Source organism: Dryobates pubescens, chromosome 31 (genome assembly GCF_014839835.1).
Source record: "Dryobates pubescens isolate bDryPub1 chromosome 31, bDryPub1.pri, whole genome shotgun sequence".
Classification (NCBI taxonomy): Eukaryota; Metazoa; Chordata; class Aves; order Piciformes; family Picidae; genus Dryobates; species Dryobates pubescens.
The window spans coordinates 1709483-1728804 of NC_071642.1; the positions used below are offsets into that span (position 1 = coordinate 1709483).

Here is a 19322-nt window from a genome sequence, read left to right on the forward strand (position 1 = left end):
ACAGGACACCCCATAACACACCCTGTGTGTGCACAGGACACCCCATAACACACCCTCTGTGTGCACAGGACACACCCCCTGTGTGCTGCACACCAACACACACCATTCATGTGTGAAACACACTCCATAACACACCCTGTGTGTGCAACACACATCACGTGTGCAGCACAACCCCTAACACACCCTGTGTGTGCATGCAGCACACCCTGTCCACACCCACTGGCACCACCTCATATCCAACACTCCTTCCCAGCACACCTCCCCCAGTACACCGTACCCGAGGGTGCAGCACCCCCACACCTCACAGCCGACGTGTGCAGCGTGTGGCACACCCTGCCCAGGGGACAGCCTCTTTGTGCTCTCCCCACCTCTGCCAGTGGCACATCCTGCCCAGGGGACAGCCTCTTTGTGCTCTCCCCACCTCTGCCAGTGGCACATCCTGCCCAGGGGACAGCCTCTTTGTGCCCTCCCCACCTCTGCCAGTGGCACATCCTGCCCAGGGGACAGCCTCTTTGTGCCCTCCCCATCTCTGCCAGTGGCACATCCTGCCCAGGGGACAGCCTCTTTGTGCCACCGCTTAGGTGTGCCACTCAACGGTCCCCACGCATGCCGAGAGTACAGCGTGTTACACGCTCGCTGTCACCCTCCAACAGGGGCTGACAGGGACCCCTGGGCCACCCCCGGTGGGGACACAACAGCTGTGAGCCGCTGTCACCGCTCCAGCAACCGCAGCATCCACCGGCACCGACGGCCACGTCTCTGGTCCCGTGCGGCGAGCGGGACAGCGGCGCTGAGGGACGCAGCAGCTCCTCAGTCTCTCCTCATCCAGCCAGAGGTCTGGGGCCGGTCCCTCTCCTCCCGCCGCAGCCCCTGGTCCCTCCGCCTGGCGGCCAGCAGCATTTTGGGACGGGGGCGCATCCCCTCTCCCACCCCGCTCCACGGTGGGGACCTGCTCCCTTCACACGCAGCCGCACTCCTTGGCCGAGAGCTCGTTGACGGTGTAGTAGCGATTGTAGGCGTCCAGGAAGGAGACGTCATCGTCGTAAGCCAGCGGCCGGCAGCAGGGTCGAGCCCTGACCTTCTCCTTCTTGATCCTCTTCTTGCTCCTCATGCTCTTGAGCGAGAGGTCGTAGCTGCGGACGGCGGCCTCGCAGGTGCCGCTGCAGTAGCGGAACAGGACGGTCTCGTCCGACTCGTAGCCCAGCCCCAGCTCGCTGACGCTCACCTCCAGCTCCTTCAGGGCGCAGGGTTTGTGGCGGGCCCGGGCTCGCTTCCTGCGGCTGCCCGACCTGGGGAAGAGGGGCAGCTCGTGGCCCCCCGAGTTCATGGCCTGGCTGTAGCGCTCCACCAGCGCCGAGATCAGCTGCCGGATCTCCCCCTCCGTGTAGCTCTCCAGCAAGCTGCTGTCTGCAAGAGAAGGGGCGGCTGTTAGGGAGGGTCCCTCCGCGGGGTGGATGTTCCCCTGGGGCATGTAGATGGTCCCAAGGATGGAGGTCCCTGGGGATTGGTAGATGTGTCCTAGGATGGAGGTTGCTTGGGCAGGTAGATGTGCTCCAGGGTGGAGGTCCCCCTAGCCAGGAGGATGTGCTCCTGGATGGAGGTCCTTTGGGTTTGGTGGTTGTCCCACTCTGGATAGAGGTTGCCAGGCCAGGTGGACATCCCATAGGATGTCAGACTCCCTGGTAAAGTGGATGTCTCCCAGGATGGAGGTCCCCTGGGACAGGTGGATGCTCCCCAGGCTGGAAGTCCCCTAGGCTGGTGGCCATTTTCCAGTGCTGGCTCCTGGCTCCTTCTACACTCAGTGGCAACTACCGAATTCCAAACCCACAGCCTGACAATGTGTGGCTGTGACCCTGGGCAAGCTGCTCTGGGTGCCCCTGTTTTGGCAGGGGAGTTGGACCGGATCATCCCCAGAGGTCCCTTCCATGCTGGAGTTCTGTGTGAGCTGGAATCAGCCCACACTGGGCATTGCTCAGGAGCTAAACCTGTGTCCCACTGGTGCTTTGGGGCCAGATCCCAGGGATTCAGGAGGGATGGAGGGGCAGGAGCTTACACTGGGACAGCAGCGAGCTGTGGCGTTGCAGGGCCCGTGGGGATCTCCGTGGAGCTGCCAGCAGTGAGGAGGAGGAAGAGAAGGAGAAGGATGTCCGTGAGGAAGACGGCGAGGAAGGCAAGGGGCTGTATTTCCGGCTCCCGTTGAGCATGTCTCTACAAACTAAAATGGATAACATGGAACTGAGGAGCATCGATGCAATGGCTGCCAACTTCCATACCTTCATCTTAGAGCAACTCAGAACATTGAAACTCTGCAAAACAGGCAAAACAAACATCCTTAATGCATGGCCTTCACCCACAGCCCCCTTCCCTCCCACCCTTCCCGCCTCCTGGGGCACCGCCAGCATCTCCTTGCCTCCGCCTCAGCCCTGCCACCCTCCTGAGGAAGCTCCAGGGAAGCTGAGGCGTGGAGATAAAGGGCATCCTTGACAGCAGCAGCCTGGCTGGCCAGGTGAATCCCAGAAACCCAGACTGGTTTGGGTTCAAGGCACCTTTAAACTTCAACCAGTCCAACCCCCCTGCAGTCAGCAGGGACATCTGCAACCAGAGCAGGGTGCTCAGAGCCTCAAAGCTGAGCTGGGCCCTTACCTGACGCCACTCCACGTTCTCCATCCAAAGCAGGTCGGATCCGGTGGGATGCTCCAGCTGCCCCTGGGGGCAGGCAGGGCAGCAGGGGTCGGAGCTCTCGTCAGTAGGCTGTCAGCCATCAAACCCCCATCAAAGACAGGCTCTGGGAAGTGGCTCCGACTCGAAGCTGCCTCCTGGCCCCCGTTTCTTTTTGGTTCTTTTTATTTCAGCTCCTTGCAAACTCCAAACATTTCTCCTTTTCAAAGATATTTTCCACAGGGGGGAAATAAAAAAGAGAGAGAGGGAGAAGGGGAAAGAGGGAGAAGGGGAAAGAGGGAGAAGGGGAAAGAGGGAGAAGGGGAAAGAGGGAGAAGGGGAAAGAGGGAGAAGGGGAAAGAGGGAGAAGGGGAAAGAGGGAGAAGGGGAAAGAGGGAGAAGGGGAAAGAGGGAGAAGGGGAAAGAGGGAGAAGGGGAAAGAGGGAGAAGGGGAAAGAGGGAGAAGGGGAAAGAGGGAGAAGGGGAAAGAGGGAGAAGGGGAAAGAGGGAGAAGGGGAAAGGAGGAGAGAGAAGAGGAAAGGAGGAGAGAGAAGAGGAAAGAAGGAGAGAGAAGAGGAAAGAAGGAGAGAGAAGAGGAAAGGAGGAGAGAGAAGAGGAAAGGAGGAGAGAGAAGAGGAAAGGAGGAGAGAGAAGAGGAAAGGAGGAGAGAGAAGAGGAAAGGAGGAGAGAGAAGAGGGAAAAGAGAAGGGAAAAAAGAGAGCAGGAAAATAAAATAATTGAAAAATGAGAAGAAAACCAAAAAAAAGAGACAGAAGGGGAGGAAAAAATGAAGAAAACAAAATAAAAAACCAAAAAAGGGTGGGGGGAAGAGAGAGAAACAAAAAAAAAAAAAAGGAAAAGAAGAGAGAGATGGAAGAAAAAAAGGAAAAAAAAAAAAGAAGAAAGAGAAGAAAAAAAAAAATCAACAAGAAGATCCTAGCTTTAATTTCACGACATTTGCCGGGGGGGAAGGGAGGGAAGGGAGGAGGGGAACTGTTTGTTTAAAACCGAAATTTGCCAGGTTTGCTTTTCCTCTTCCCGCAGCAAACAAGCAGGGCTGCGAACGCCGCCGAGCGGGATGCAGCTAATTGCGCCTTCATTAAGGGTAATTAATGCAGCCCGTAGGTTACAGGATAATTGTAGAAGCCCGGCCAGAGTCTAAATATTTTTCAGCGGGTCTATAAACAATGCCAAGCTAGAAAAAGAATAGTTTGGCCATATAAGGCGGTGAGCTGGTGGGATCCCGCCGGGGTACGGAGCGGCGGAGCTGGCCGCGACACGGCGCCGATAAGCACCGGCAGCAGGACGTGTTGTTGGGTTGAGAGCTTGCAGCCGGCTGGTGGGAGGGCTGGGAGCGCTAGGAAGGGGACGGTGCTGTCCCCAGCTTCAGCCCTGTTTCACTGTCTGCTGCTGCTTCCCCTCCTGCAAAGGCGAGGCTGGGGTGCTGCCTGCATCCTGGGGGTGCTGGGAGGGCAGTGGAGGCGCTGGGAGGGCAGTGGAGGCGCTGGGAGTGTTTGCACCTGTGTTCATCAGCATCGTTAGAGTCACAGAACTGATTTGGTTGGAAAAGAGCTTTAAGATCATCAAGTCCAACTGTTCTCTAACTCTGCCAAGGCTGGGGCTAAATCATGGCCCTCAGCACATCTCTGCAGATAAAGGAGGCTCCACAACCTCTCTGGGCAGCCTGCTGCAGGCCTCCAACAGCCTCTCACCAAAGGAGTTTCTCCTCCTGTTCAGATGGAACCTCCTGGGGTCCACTTTGTGCCCCAGCCTCTTGCTCCCCACCCTTTCGCTCTTGCTGAGCATTGCTCAGATCCCCTCTGGGGCTGCTCTTCTCCAGGCTCAACAGCCCCAGGGCTCTCAGCCTTTCCTCCTCACAGAGATGCTCCAGCCATGGAATGCTTTGCTGTCCTGGAGGACAAGAGGCTGATGTTGAAGTGTTTTGGGAGGTGAATGCCACAGAGGACAACCAGCAACAGGACCACGCAAAACCTTAGACCTCAGCCTTCATCGTTACCTCCTGAGCTGCTCCCAGCGGGACTCAGCCCTGCACCAGGGAGGAAAAGGCTGGGATGGAGCAAGGCTGTGACACTCGATCCATCCACCTGAGGAAGGGCCTCTGGCTTACTGCAAGCCCATAAAATTTGAGGAGAGTGGTTTCAGAACTGCTGCACCTCCCATAAAAAAAGCCTCCAGCTTCAGCAGCCAGCAGTGCTGGCCCCTGGCCGCTCAGCGGTGACCTTTCAAGAGACTCAAAGCTCAGCTCCAATGTGCAAACCAATACAGACTGAAAAATAAATCAATCATTCCAGCCTTTGCCTTTGGGCTTTTTCTTGCTCTACAAAGCCACAGACTGCGAGTGCCAGCCTGGGGGGAAGGAAGAGGACACCACAGGAATCACACAAAAATCCCTCTCTCCACAGGGCAGCTGGGCAAGTGTGGCAGCGCTGGGCACCCTGCTTGGCTCTCACCATGTGTGTCTGGGAGCCAAACCCCATTTACAAGTCACCCTCTGCCACCCTGTGCCTGTGCATTTTGATCTCAGCCCCCAAACTCACCCACTGAAGCCACCCCACCGATGAGCCACAGGTCCAAGCCCTGAGTTTGCTGCGAGAGAGAACTTGGGTTGGATCCTGGTTGGGTTTGGATGCCTGCAGCCATTTGACATCCTGGGCATGGACCCAGGGATCCTCCCTGGCTGGATGATACTCCCTGGCTGGATGAAGGGCCAAGATTTGAGCTCAGATGTTCTTCTGGAGAACAGCCTGACAGCTCCCTATTTTCCTGCTTTCTCCTGATAATCCATTAATGTGATCACAACAGTCTCTCCCTGCTGTGTCTGCTGCCAAGTGGGAAACTCAGGCCTGTAGGAAAAGACCCTTAGACCCTTCCCTGCTGGACAGTCCCCAAACCAGCAAGAGTCCAGCATTAAAACCTCTCCAGCATGAAGCCTTTCCACCAGACACCTCTTCTGCCACCACCTGCCCAGCTCATGCCCACTACAACCAGCTCCTGCCAGGGTTTGCTTCTTTCCAGGCAGAGGAAAAGCCTCTCTGCATCCCAAAGAACTGGAAAGCCTAAGGGAAACCAACAAACAGCAGCACAGAACACTCCCTTTGCTTGGTCTGGAGGGACCAAATTGGTTATCTCAGCTCCCCCAGCTGCTGCAGATCCTCCTCACACACCTTCCACAAGCTCCTTGTGCCTCTCATCTTCTCAGAGAGGATCCAACAAATCCTAGAATCATGGAATGGGTTGGAAGGAACCTTCAAGCTCATCTAGTCCAGCTCCTTGCCATGGGTAGGGACACCTCCCAGCAGCCCAGGTTGCTCAAGGCCAGGCTGGATGAGGCCAGGGAGGGGACAGCCACAGCCTCCCTGGGCAGCCTGTGCCAGAGTCCCCATCCTCAGTGGAAAGATTTCTTCCTCATCTCCAGTCTCAATCTCCCAGCTCAAAGCCATTGCTCTCCATCCTCAGACTCCCCTCACTTCCCACACTCTCATTTTTCTTCTCCTATCTCTTTTTTTTTTCCCCCTTCTAACCCATTTCCAGTTTTTCAAGCAGGATCTGATCCCAACCTCCACTGCCTCCCAGCTCCTGGAGCCATGAGATGAAAAGGCCAAAAGCAGAGTTTGGGGTTGTTTTCCCTTTCTTGCCCCTAAATCCTCCTTGCTGGAGGGAGGGAGGTGAAGATGGAGGAGGAGTTGTGAAAACTTTCAGCCCTGCCTCTTCACACACCCAGAATGCCAAGAATCCAAAAGAAAGGATATTGTAATTGTGTCATAGATGTGCAGTCAATTCATGCTTCCAGGCATTGATTCATTAGTTTGGAGCTCTTGGGCTGAGCCAGGCTGCAAGAATGGATGAGGCCATGGAGTGGCTGAGGGTTTTTTTGGCAACACAAAGCACTTGGAAAGAAGGAGGCCTTGATGGGACATCAGAGAGAGCTTCCACCTGCCACACACTGTTTATTTTAGTGCCTTACATGGGAGCCAAGCTGCTTTGAAATCCTGGATCCTCATGACTCACCCCACAGGAATTAAACAATTTCCATCCAGGCTCACGGTGAAGCAGCTCCAAGGGCTGCTGAAAAGCAGCTCCTCCAGCAGCAGCCTCCACTTCAACTCCTGGTCCTGCTTGGAGAACCATCAGCTTGGTCCTGGAGGGGATGGGGATGTTGAGGAGAGCAGCCTGGGCAAAGCTTAGATCAAACTGGAAGAGGGGAGATGGAAGGTGGAGATTAGGAAGAAATTCTTTAGGGTGAAGGTGGTGAGGCACTGGGACAGGATGCCCAGGAAGGTGCTCAAGGCCAGGCTGGATGGGGCCTTGAGCAGCCTGATCTAGTGGAAGGTGTCCTTGCCCATGCTGGAGGGGTGGGAACTGGGTGATTTCGAAGATCCCTTCCAACCCAACCCATTCTATGAATACCTATCACAAGCTCCTGATGTGGTCTTTGGGACCTGAACCTCCCTGAGGAGCACTTCAGTGCCTGGCAACCCCAGCCGGGGTGGATGCTGCACTGAGTGCCTGCAGCAGGATGGCCAAAGCCCTAGCATCAAACCAGCCCCCAAAATGGCAAATCTGGCCCCAAAATGAGGAGTGTTAAAAGGAAAGCAAGCCCTAAACCTCGATCTGAGTTGAACTGTTGGATTTTCCTGCTCTTTTGACCCTAACTGGGTGCACAAAGGAGGGCAGGAAAGAGAATGTCTCTATCTCCAGGTCTGCTCTGGAGCTTGGCCTAGGTGGTCTCCAGAGGTCCCTTCCACCCCTTACCATTCTGTGCCCCTGTACCCCTGAGTGCCACCATCTCAGTGCAGACATCCCCTTGGCTGGGGACACCTCACCAGCAGCTCTCCCCCCCTGGCACAGCCTTGTCCTTTGGATGCCAAAAGTGATGACGACCACAGCACATCCCACAGCCCTGCAGCTCTGGCTCGTCCCTGGCGCCGTCTTCCCTCCTCCCCAGCTCCCCCATAAGCAAAACCAGAGCTGAAGAGGGGACACATGGTTCTGTTTTGCCTAAGTGAAAACCAGCCCAATGCAGGAAACTCCAAAGCTCTTCCCAAAGCCCCCAGGCTTCCCCCTGGTCCCCCCTCACAAAGGGCTGACCACAGCCAAGCCAGATCCTTGTCCCCGGGCTCCCCGCCGCAGCCTTTTTCCTTTGTGGGGAGAAACTTTTGGGGCCACCCCCAAAATCCCTCCTCACTGCAGCACCAAAATCCCTCCTTGCTGCAGCCTCTTGGCACAGCCCTGGCAAGGAACCAGCAGCAATCCTGGACCCATGGGATGGTGGAGGAGGCGAGGGGGCCGTGGTGGGGTTCCCGGCGGCGCGGGGAGCCAGCGGCGGCGTTCCCACGCTGCTGTGACATTTACATTCGGGCTGAGTTACAGAGGCTTTGGTTTGCATCTCTCCAAACAGCTGGGGTTGAAAAAAACCCACCCAACAAAACACCCCAACAGCCCAGGCCAAGCAAACCCACAGCCCCAGCAGCACAATAAAACTAATCAGAAAAAGAAGTTCCTCCCCAAGCCCCCGCGACGAGGCGGCAAGGTTTGCTAGGGGCACGGTGCCAGGGGTGATGCCATGCTCCAGGTTGTGGCTGCAGAAGGCAGAGCACAGAAGAGGAGAGTTGTTTGGGTTGGAAAAGATCTCTGAGTCCAACCAGCAGCCTAACCCCACCATGGCCACCAAACCATGGCCCCATGTGCCGTGGCCAAAGGTTTCTTGGATACCTCCAGGGCTGGGGACTCCACCACCTCCCTGGGCAGCCTGTGCCAGTCCCTGACCACTCTTGCAGCAAAGAAATTGTTCCTCATGTCCAACCTAACCTTCCCCTGGCACAACTTGAGGCCATTTCCTCTCCTATTATCACCTGATCCTAGGGAGAAGAGGCCAACCTCCACCTCACTACGTGCTCCTCAATGTGAGCAGCAAGGTTGGGGTTCAGCCCTGTGGACGTGAGCAACAATTTCTTCCCCCAAAGCATTGCCAAGGCCTGGCCCAGGCTGCCCAGGGCGGTGCTGGAGTCTCCATCCCTGGAGGGGTTTCAAAGCTGTGGTGGTACCCTGGCAGTGCTGGGGGCTAAGGGTTGGACTGGATAACCCTTGAAGGGCTCTTCCAGGCTTCATGACTGCACGACTGCAGGATCCCAAGAGCCACCCTTGACGGTTAGAGATGAGTCAGTAGAGAGAGGATGGCAATAAAGAGCTCGGGGATGGGATCACTCAGCTGGAGCAGGGAGTGTGGCCTCTGGAGTGACGCAAAAGGACTCCAGAAGGGGGGAACCAGGTGGGAACAAAAACTGCTCCAAACCACTCCCTGCTGCAGCCAAATCCCTTCTGCTGGTGGGCAGGGAAAACACAAACAGATCGTTTGGCATCCCCCCAAACCCAGGATGTAGCCTTGAGGGAAAGCAGAGAGAACTCCAGTCAGAAACATCCCTACAAGCAGGCCCCTCCCAGTGCTGGGCACCCATGGGTGCTCTGTGGTGGCTTTATGCAACACCCAACGCTGTTGCTCCACCAAAAACATCTCTACAAGCAAGACTCTCCCAGTTCTGAGCACCCATGGGTGCACTGTGGTGGCTTTATGAGCCACCCATCACTTTCCCCACCAAACCCAGCCCTACAAGCAAGACCCTCCCAGTGCTGGGCACCCATGGGTGCTGTGGTAGCGGCTTTATGAACCACCTAGAGCAGCTGTTGCTCCACTAAAAACACCTCTACAAGCAAGGCCCTCCCAGTGCTGGGCACCCATGGGTGTTGCTGTGGCGGCAAACAACCACCTTATAGATTCAGAGATTGGTTAAGGTCAGAAGGGACCTTGAAGACCATCCAGTTCCAACCCCCTGCCGTGGGCAGGGACAGCTCCCACCAGCCCAGGCTGCTCAACTCCTCATCCAACCTGGCCTTGAAGACCTCCAGGAAGGGGGCAGCCACAGCCTCCCTGGGCAGCCTGTGCCAGCCTACACCACCCAAAAGCTCTTTCCTTCACCTGAAGCCACCCTTGCAAGCAAGACCCTCCCAGTGCTGGGCACCCATGGGTGCTCTATGATGGCAAACACACAGTTCACCAGCTGAGAATTTCCTCCTCCTGCTGAACCCTGAAGGTTGAACATCAGTGATTGAGGGTTTTTTTCTGGGGGGGGTGATAAACCACCACCCCTTGCACAGCTCCCCCGCTCCAAGCACCCAAAGACTGCATGGTGCCAAACCAGGGCGGTTTAGTTGGAGGAAACTAATTACTGTGGCTTGTTTGAACAACCCCAGTGCCTGGGGAAATGGGGTTAAAAGCTTCAATTTTGGCACTGAGACAGAGCCCAGGTCCCAGATGTGCTTTCCTCTGGGCTGGTTGCAACACTGCTGGTATCTGTGAGCTGCAGAGGGTGTGCTGGGGGGGGTGTCAAAAATTCCCCCTTTTTGTTTTTCCCAAGCAAGGAAAAGCCCTCAGTGGGATCCAGGAGGGGAAAATCCCAAGGGAGGCAGAGGAGAGCAAGGGGGCTGCCATGAAAGCATCAGCTGCTCCCACACAGAGGCTTTCACCACTTTCATCTTCTTTGTGGGTTTGGATGGAGCTGTGGCCTGCTCCAGCCCTCCCCAGAGCCTCAGTGGGGTCACTGTGCTGCAGTGTGCCTCAGTTTCCCCCTTGCAAAAATGCCCTTGAAGGGCTCCATGTAGGAATTCCCTGTTGTTGTTTTCTTTTCCCAAGGAGCAGTGAGGCCACCTCTGGCTTTTCCATGTGTCTGCTGTGGCACCTTCAGCTCCCACCTTAGCAACTCCTGTGCTCACCTCCAGAGGAACTGATCCTGCCCTAAGCCAGCAGCGCTGCAAGCAGGGCAGGTTGAGCCAGAAACAAGCTGTGCGGGGGGCAGGAGGTGGGAGCTGCAGCCCTGGGGTGGCCCACGAGGGATAAGCACCCAGCTACATCCCTCATCAGCACCCATCTGTGCCCCTCAACACCATTCTCCAAGAGCACTGATCCATATCCCTCAACAGCACCCATCCTGCCCCTCAGCAGCACCCATCCTGCCCTTCAACATCATTCTTCAACAGCATCCTTCTGCATCCCTCAGAAGCACCTATCCTGCCCCTCAACAGCACCCACCTCTGTCCATCAACAGCACCTATGTGCATCCCTCAACATCATCCTTCAACAGCATTCATCAGTGTCCTTCAGTAGCATCCATCCTGCCCCTCAACAGCACCCATCCTGCCCTTCAGCAATACACATCCTGCCCCTCAGCAGCACCCATCTGTGCCCCTCTACAGCATCCATCCTGCCCCTCAGCAGTACCCATCTGTGCCCCTCAGCAGCACCCATCTGTGCCCCTCAGCAGTACACATCCTGCCCCTCAGCAGCACCCATCTGCACCTCTCAAGAACATCCTGCTCAAGCAGTGTGGGTGCCACAGGATGTCACCCCCAGCCTGGCACGGGGCAATGCCCCAGCTTCCTCTCTCCCCTCATCCCTGTGCCCAGGGCATTTCCCCTGGCACGGCAGGAGCTGGCCTGCCAAGGTGCCCGCCGGGGATTATGACGCTTTGCAAAGGGCAGAGAGAGACCCAGGAGAGGTCTGCAAATCCAATTTGCACTAAACCCTTCCAGTGGGTTTTGGATGCTGCACAGACCAAGATCCCATCAGCATTTAGTGCCTGACTCCAGCAGCAACTGGCAGACAGATTGAAGCACTTAGTGCTGCTCCTCGGAGGAGAAATTCCTCCCCCAGACAGCACCAAGCAGTGGGGCTGGGAACAGAAATGTTGGGTGGAAAGGGCTCAAAACTGGGAGATAAACAGGGCTGGGGGTGAGAGGGACAGCTGGAGGGGCTCCCAAAGGCAGCAAGGCAGAGTCACCTGGCTGTTTGCAGGCAGAGGTGCTGATGTGGTGGCACAGCACCGTAGGTTCATGGTTTGGGTTGGAAGGGACCTTGAGGATCATCCAGATCCTAGATCTAGAAGACCTTCAATTTCCTAGAGCTTGAAGATCATCCTAGACCCCAGGGACACCTTCCTCCAGAGCAGGTTGCTGAAGGTGCCAGCACAGATCACAGAATCATAGAAAGGGTTGGAAGGGACCTTAAAGATCATCTGGTCCTGGCTCCCCCCTCCATGGGCAGGGACACCTTCCCAGATCCTTGAGGAACATGTCCCAGATGGCCATGGGAAGGTGTCCCTGCCCAGGTGGACACATCCCTCAAGCTTCCCTGTCACTGTAGGGAAAAACTCCTTGGGATGCCCCCAGGGTTTCACAGAATCACAGGGCTGGGTTGGAAGGGACCTTTAGAGCTCATCCAGCCCAACCACCCCTTGAAGTCTGCAGGGACATCTGCACCTGGAGCAGGTTGCTCACAGCCCTACCAAGAATTTCCTGTATGGAAAAGCCACACAGCTTGCAAAAACCCCAGTTTTGCCCTCTGAACAGTCCCAGGGTGTTGGCATGGGAGAGCTGCAGTGGCAGTGCCCTCCCTGCCCCTCTCCATAAGTCTGGCTGGGATCTGTTTGAGCTCCTGTCCCCATCTGACACCATGATGCCCCCCAAATCCTGCCTGTGCTCCTGTGGAGAAGCCAACAGCAGCAGGACTGTGAGGTGACACAGGCAGGGACAATCTGCCCCTCTCCTGCCACTTTGCCACCCTTCCCAGCCCAGATGCTGCAGCAGGGCCAGCTGGCACTGCTCAGAGCTGCTGGAGGAGGATGGCATGGCCAGGGCAGGAGCTCCAGCAGGGAGCTGGAGGTGGTGCCTGTCCTCTTCCACCACCTGTGGGAGCAGAGCTGGCAGACACAGCCAAGACCTATGCCCTGGCTTCGTGCCCATCCCAGCAGGGAGCCCTGTGCTGATGCCACCTCTCCTTCATCTCCCACAGCTGGTGTAGTCCATCCCACCACAGCTCCTGAGCCAGTGTTGGGGGATGCAAAAGGTCAAACCTCTCTGGATCTGCCCTTGGAGGCAGGCAGAGGGCCAGACCCCCCTCTCCTCCCTGCTGGTCCCCTGCTGGGTGATGCTTTGCCAGGGCACAGCAGCACATCACTGTCCCCTCATGCCCCTCTGTCCATGCTCAGAGGGCTCATGCCACCCAAATCCTTGGCTGGGTCCCTCCAGGCTCTCCTTTTCCCCCTCACCAGCTTGGGCACTGAACAGGCACATCCCACCCCAGGCTGGACCCGTGGGGCAGTGCCACCAGCAGCCAGCCCATCCTGGCTTGGTGACACACCACAGCCAGCAGCTGCTGCCTGCGTCCTCCTGCCACGTGCAGTGGCTCCACTGCTGGCATTGTCCCTCCCAGATGGCTTGGTGGAGCTGCTAAGCCTCAAAAATGTGCTCTTAATAAGCCAGCAGCACTTAATGAAGACAACAGCTGCCCTGTTAAATCAGAGGGAGGCCTTTCCTCAGGGACACCCTGGAGGGACAGGGCTGGTGACCCCGGGTGGGCTGCAGCACCTGCTGGAGGGGATGAAGATGTTTTGGTTCATACCCAAGGTTTAGCTGGCTCTGCTCCCCCCTTGTGTTGCACAACATCAGCACAGGGAGAATCCAAACCACCACTTGCTGGGACCATCTCCTGCCTGTTCTTCCTGACAAGACTCCTCTGGCTGCAGCCCAGAGCTCTGCTCAGGGACCAGAACCACTGGGATGGGCCCCACAGGGATTTGGGCTTTTGGCTTGCAGCCCTGTGGTCAGTGGCACAGGGATGAGCTGCCTCTGCTCTGCTCCAGGAGCCCAACACAAGGCTGCTCAGGGCAGCAGGGCTGGGGGCTCTGCCCTGTTTTATGGTGCCAAGAGGTCCTTGGCCACCAGCAGCCATCACCAAGTCCAGCAGCCCTGGTGTTTTATAGGGGAGGGTCAGGGAGCAACAACAGCTGGCAATAAATAGAGCCCATGGCTCCCAGCGAGCCCTGTCAGCCCCAGCACAGCCAAACCCAGCATCAGGAAAGGCAGAAAAGCCACTTCCAGCCATGCAGGAGCCCATGGCCTGGCCACTGACATGAGCTCTTGGTGCTGTCCACAGAATCACAGCATGGTAGGGGTTGGAAGGGACCTCTGGAGATCATTGAGGCCAACCCCCCTGCCAAGAAGGTCACACAGAACCTTGTCCATCACAAGAGAGACCCAGAGACAGCAAAGGTGAGGCAAAAGAGGTTCCTCATCCCCAGGACTCAACCACCACAAGAGGCAATGGCTTGAAACCACAGCAAGGTGGATTCAGTTTAGGAGGAAGTTCTGCACCATGAGGGGGCAGAAATACTGCAAGAAGGTGCTCAGAGAGGTGGTTGAGTCCCCATCCCTGGAGACATTCAAGGCCAAACTTGATGGGGCCCTGAGCAACCTGCTCTAGGTGGAGATGTCCCTGCTGGCTAGGACAAGATGACCTTTGAGGGTCCCTTCCAACCCAGCTCATTCTGTGATTCAAAACACTACTGTCAATGCCTTGGAGCTGCCATGGCCTGGAGGCAGCAAGGGAGACGGCCCCTGAGAGCCCCCAGTGATGGCTCTTTGCTGCATCCCTCCCCCAAATCCGGGATGCTTCAAGCAGGCTTCAAAAGCTGTCATTCACTTGGGCCCTTTGGGGAACCTTTCTCCCTGGGAAGCACTAGGAGTGGGCTTAGCCTTCCAACCCCCTCACCCCTCCACTGCTGCCTGGGAAAAAAACCCCAAGGCAAGAGGAAATGGAAGGCTCCTTATATCCTGGAGCCTCATTGCAGCCCAGGCCTTGCTCGTGAGCATTCTTCCTCCGTGCTCAGCACCGAGCATCACTCAGGAGAGCTCTGGCAGGGGATTTATCACCCTGCCCCGAGCACTGCACCGACAGACCCTTCAACTGCAAAGCAAGCTGCTGAAACGGAGAAAAACTCAGCTCCTGCCTTGGATTACTGCAGCCTGGGAGCAGTGCTAAAGGAGGAAATTCCCCTCCTGGGAGATCTCCTGCTGTGCCGGAGCGGCGTGGGGGATGCCAGCCCCAAGGGCTGGGCTGCGCTGCCTCCCTGCCGGCAGCCGGCAGCCATCCTCACAGCCACTTGGCTTGGAGAAAGTTCAAAGGAAACCTCCTCTGCCGGAGAAATGCAACGAAACAAAAACACCAAACCACCACCACAAAACACCAACCACCACCACCAAACAACTCCCACCGTGGTTCCCTTAAATCAAAACACTTCAGGAACATCAGCGCTGATGGCGCTGCCGTGGTGAGTCAGGGGCTGACACGGGGCCGATGTGCCTTTTGAACGGCAGAGGAAGGAAACAGAAGGGGTTTTTTTTCTGTCGTCCTTCAAGAGCAACTCGGTGGCAAACAGATTGCTTCAGTTGAGCTCTTTGGATGTCGAGCTCCAAAGTGGAGCTGAACTCGTTTTGTGCTGAAGGAGCAAGAGGAATCAAATCGATTCTGGCATTTCCCTGCCCAGGGCTGGGGGCAGCGGGGGTCGTGTGGCTGCTATGGTCCTGGGATGCTCCTTCAAACGAGGGCATAAAAACAGAGAATGGTCTGGGTTGGAAAAGACCTCTAAGATCATAAGAGGGCAGATGTAGGCTGGAGATTAGGAAGAGAAATAGTGTGGCCAGCAGGAGCAGGGAGGTCATTCTGCCCTGGGCTCAGCACTGGTTAGGCCACACCTTGAGTCCTGTGTCCACTTCTGGGCTCCTCAGTTTAAGAAGGACATTGAGAGACTTGAAGGTGTCCAGAGAAGGGCAACAAAGCTGGGGAGGGGTCTGGAGCACAGCCCTGCGAGGAGAGGCTGAGGGAGCTGGGGTTGCTTAGCCTGCAGAAGAGGAGGCTCAGGGGAGACCTTCTTGCTCTCTGCAGCTCCCTGAAGGGAGGTTGTAGCCAGGTGGGGGTTGGTCTCTCCTCCCAGGCAAGCAGCACCAGAACAAGAGGACACAGTCTCAAGCTGTGCCAGGGGAAGTTTAGGCTGGAGGTGAGGAGAAAATTCTTCCCAGAAAGAGGAATTGGTCATTGGGGTGTGCTGCCCAGGGAGGTGGTGGAGTCCCCATCCCTGGAGGTGTTCAAGAAGGGACTGGATGTGGCACCTGGAGCCATGGTTGAGTTGTCAGGAGGTGTTGGGTGCTTGATGATCTTTGAGGTCTTTTCCAACCTTACTGATTCTATGTTTCTGTGAGACTCTTGACAGTGTGGGTGGTGGGGAGACACTGGAGCAGGCTGCCCAGGGAGGTTGTGGATGCCCCTTCCTGGAGCTGTTCAAGGCCACTTTGGGTGAGGCCTGGAGCAAGCTGGGCTGGGGGGAGGTGTCCCTGCCCATGGCAGGGAGCTGGACTAGATGATCTTGAAGGTCCCTTCTAACCTAAACCATTCCATGAGCCCATGATTGTATGAATCCAACCACCAACCCAACACCACCATGGCCATGTGTCCCAAAGTGCCATGTCCATGTTTCTCAAACACCTCCAGAGATGGTGACTCTGCCACCTCCCTGGGCAGCTTGTTCCAATGCCTGTACCGTGCCCAGCACAGCCAGGAGGGAGCAAGCCTGAGTTTCTTTTCCTCTGCTCCAAGTTTAACGTGGAAATATTACTCCAAACTGGCCAAATCCCAGCAAAAGCTGAGCTGAATGGGATTCCTCCAATCCAGCCAATGGTGGAGCTGGAGCAGGTGGTGCACCCTGAGCAAGGGACTGGCCCAGCCCATGGCTGCATTGCTGCAGCAGCACTCCTGGGATGCCAGATGATCCCTGGCACAGTGGGAGTGGAGAAGCCAGTTGATACCTAGGTCCTCACCCCCTCCCCACACACATGGAGCCCTGGGAGCTGGCAGAGCAGGACCACGTGCTGCTAACCCACCCAGGCTGGGAGGTCCTGGAAGCAGGATCATGCAGATGTGCTCTAGCTTAGGCCAGCAATGAAATTGTCTGTGGCACCAGGGGTAAAAAACCCACACCAGTAAACCCCACACCAGTCCTGACCTGTTACTGCATCTCCTGTGATGGGTCCTGAACCCTCCCTCCCCCTCTCAGCATCTCCCTCTCCACCGAGGCTCAGCCCCACTGGGTACCCTGAGATGCTCTGCGGGTGGGGGCTGACATCAACAGGCTGCTGCCAGCTCCTTGTGCCCCCCCAGGCCCACCCCTGCGTGTGCACAGCGTGGCTCAGCATCTCCCAGGATGGGGCCCTGCTTGCCCCGTGTTGAATGCCACCACACCATTCACATGGCTCAGCTGGGGACAGCCAAGGGGACACCTGCCCTGGCCACTCTACTGGCTGGGCTGTGTTTAGGGCAACATGAGAGGTGCCTGGACCTCAAAAAGTGGATAGAGCAAATCCTGCAGCCCCCCAAAGGCAGAAGTGAACCTCAAAAGCATGTCCTGGAGCCCCCAGGCCTGGCACACTGCAGGAGAGCAACCCACGGGCAGCCCCGGATGGGCTTTGCACCGGGAGAGGAGGGAGATGGTGGAGCCAGAGCTGTGATTCACGGCTGCACCGTGGGAGGGCACCCAGTACTGCCTCAGTCCAGCCTGCTCCAGCACCCAGCATCACCCAGAGGTGCCAGCCTCGCGGTGATAAGGGACACCCCCCGGCTGTGTCACAGCAGACCGGTCCAGCTCTTATTTACATCCCAGGGGCTGGGTGCCACAGGACCTGGAGGGTGCTGAGCTCTCCCTTTGCCCTTGCAAATCCTGTGGCCATGCAGCCCAGGAGGAGCGCGGCCCTGGGGCCACATCCTGCTGTGAAGTAGCTGCAACCGTGCACAGAGGGATGGCAAAGCAGACGCGACAGCTCAGCGCCCTGGGGGTGGCCACGGCTAGCATCGGGATGTGCTTCACCCTCCTCTGCTCCTTCCCCCAGGCAAGACGTGAGCTGGACCAGGACTGAATAAGCCCTTTGAGATCCAGCAGTGTAATTGGAGGTGTAGAAACGTGGGACAGCCTGGTTTCCTTCCTCCATCCCAGCCCCGGACCTGCTGGGGACAGGGAGGCAGGAGGAGCCGGCAGCCTGCTGCTGGTGGCGCTGAGGATGCTCCCAGTGGGACACTGCCACGTCCCGGAGCAGATCTCGGGCACAGCATCACTACCTCTGCTCTGGTAGGTAGGTTTGCCTCCGAACCAAGGGCCCAGTTAAAGCCAGCAGCTAGAAAAACAAAACCAAGTGCCCAAGCCACCTAAAATGCTGCACGGAGCCACCCAAGGCACCTAAAAACCTGCACGGAGCCCCCACCCAGCTTGGAATTCTCTACCCTGTGCCACACAGCATCTCGGCTGCTCCTGCCGTTCCAGCTGGGAGCACCCACGAACGCGAGACTGGGGATTACGAGGACGGTCCTTGGCTTCAGACCTGGGATTTCAGCACGCCGCTTCCGACAGCCGTCCGTCCCCTCTCCCGCTGGGCTAAGGCGAGCCCTCGACCCAGCGCCGAATTGCGGATTGGCTCCCGAGGCAACAATGGGATTTAAGCGGGTGCCGGCTCCAAGCTACCATATATGAGCAATAAAGGCACCCGAGGTCTGGGCTGTTTGGGTAAAGCCTCCGTGCAAACCGCAGCGAGAGTGGGAAATTCCCCTCCCGTGACACCGGGGGCTGAGATTTTTGCCTCCCAAATCCCTCGCAAAGCTCTGGATGAGGACAAGCAGAGCTGGGCTCCAGGCTGGCGGTGGGAGCCTGGGGGTGGGGGAGAAGGTGATGGGGTCGCAGATGCCGACAGAGCCCGGCCGGAGATTCTTCCGTTCCTTACACTAATATTTAGACAGGACACAAATTTCCCCCCGCTCCTCCCCAGCTCCTGCGAACAGGCTGCACCCTGAGCGCTGTTTGTGTTCCTGGCGGGATCCTCTCCAAGTATGAAGCAAACTCCTCCAGCAACCCGGACACCAAGAAGGGGCCTGATCCTGCCTCTCCCCTCACCCTCACCATCCTCCGAGGATGCCCAAAGGATCCGGGTTTGCTCCACCCGTGGGGTGCCCCAGAGGATCCGATTTTGCCTCATTTCTGGGGTGTCTCCATCCGGCCGCCAGCCACGCCGGGGGCAGACGAAAAGCAGCGCAGCCCCGGCTCGGGCACCGCAAGGTTGGAGGGAGGGCGGAGGGTGGGAGTGAGGAAAGAGGCTCCGCGAGGACCCCCGGAGCCATCCCCCGGTCCCGCACCGCCGGACGAGGGGCAGGATCGGTCCCGCCTGCGGGCAGGTGCCCAGGGCTGCCCGCGGCTCTTACCTGGAGGCCGGGTCGGGGCTCGGGGCTCAGAGGCGGCTCCGTGGTGCGGCCGGGACACGCGTGGGACCGGGGACAGCCATGGGCGAGAGGCGGCTCGGCTCGGCTTGGTACGACTGGGCTCTGGCACGGAGCGGCTGAGCTGGGCTCGGTTCTGTAACGGCTCGGCACGGCTGGGCTGGGCTCGGTTCTGTAACGGCTGGGCTGGGCTCGGCTCAGCTCTGGCTCGGCTGGAGCTCGGCTCGGCACAGCGGGGGGGGCTCGGCTACCGCCTCCTCCCCGCGGCGGGGGGCGGGTTTGGAGCTGGCCGATGCCCCCGCCCCGCCCGGGCCCGAGCCGGGCTGCGCTCCGCTGCCGGTGCCGGTGCAAGCCCCAGCGCTCCCGGTGCGGGTCCCGGTGCCTCCCGCAGCCCGGCGCGTCCGCGGCTCTCCCAGAGGAGGCACCGGCCGCGTCTCGCCCCGGAACCGCCCGGGACCGCCCCGGCCCGCCCCGCCCCGCCCGACTCAGACCGAGCCCCCGGTGC

General features: G+C 57.9%; 1 protein-coding gene across 2 annotated transcripts; it reads right to left on the minus strand.

The window, feature by feature from the left end:
• Nucleotides 1–626: 626 nt before the first annotated feature.
• NRTN (neurturin) lies at nucleotides 627–2872 on the minus strand. Of its 2 annotated transcripts, none has more exons than XM_054175187.1 (3): nucleotides 2644–2872; nucleotides 2054–2215; nucleotides 627–1407 (listed from the first exon to the last, which is right to left on the minus strand). In XM_054175187.1, exons 2-3 carry the CDS (start codon nucleotides 2202–2204, stop codon nucleotides 959–961), a joined length of 600 nt encoding a protein of 199 aa, XP_054031162.1. In that variant the 5' UTR covers nucleotides 2205–2215; nucleotides 2644–2872; the 3' UTR covers nucleotides 627–958. The 2 variants fall into 2 exon arrangements, with proteins under 2 accessions (XP_054031162.1, XP_009909109.2); XM_009910807.2 differs by having other exon boundaries at nucleotides 2054–2306.
• Nucleotides 2873–19322: the final 16450 nt, after the last annotated feature.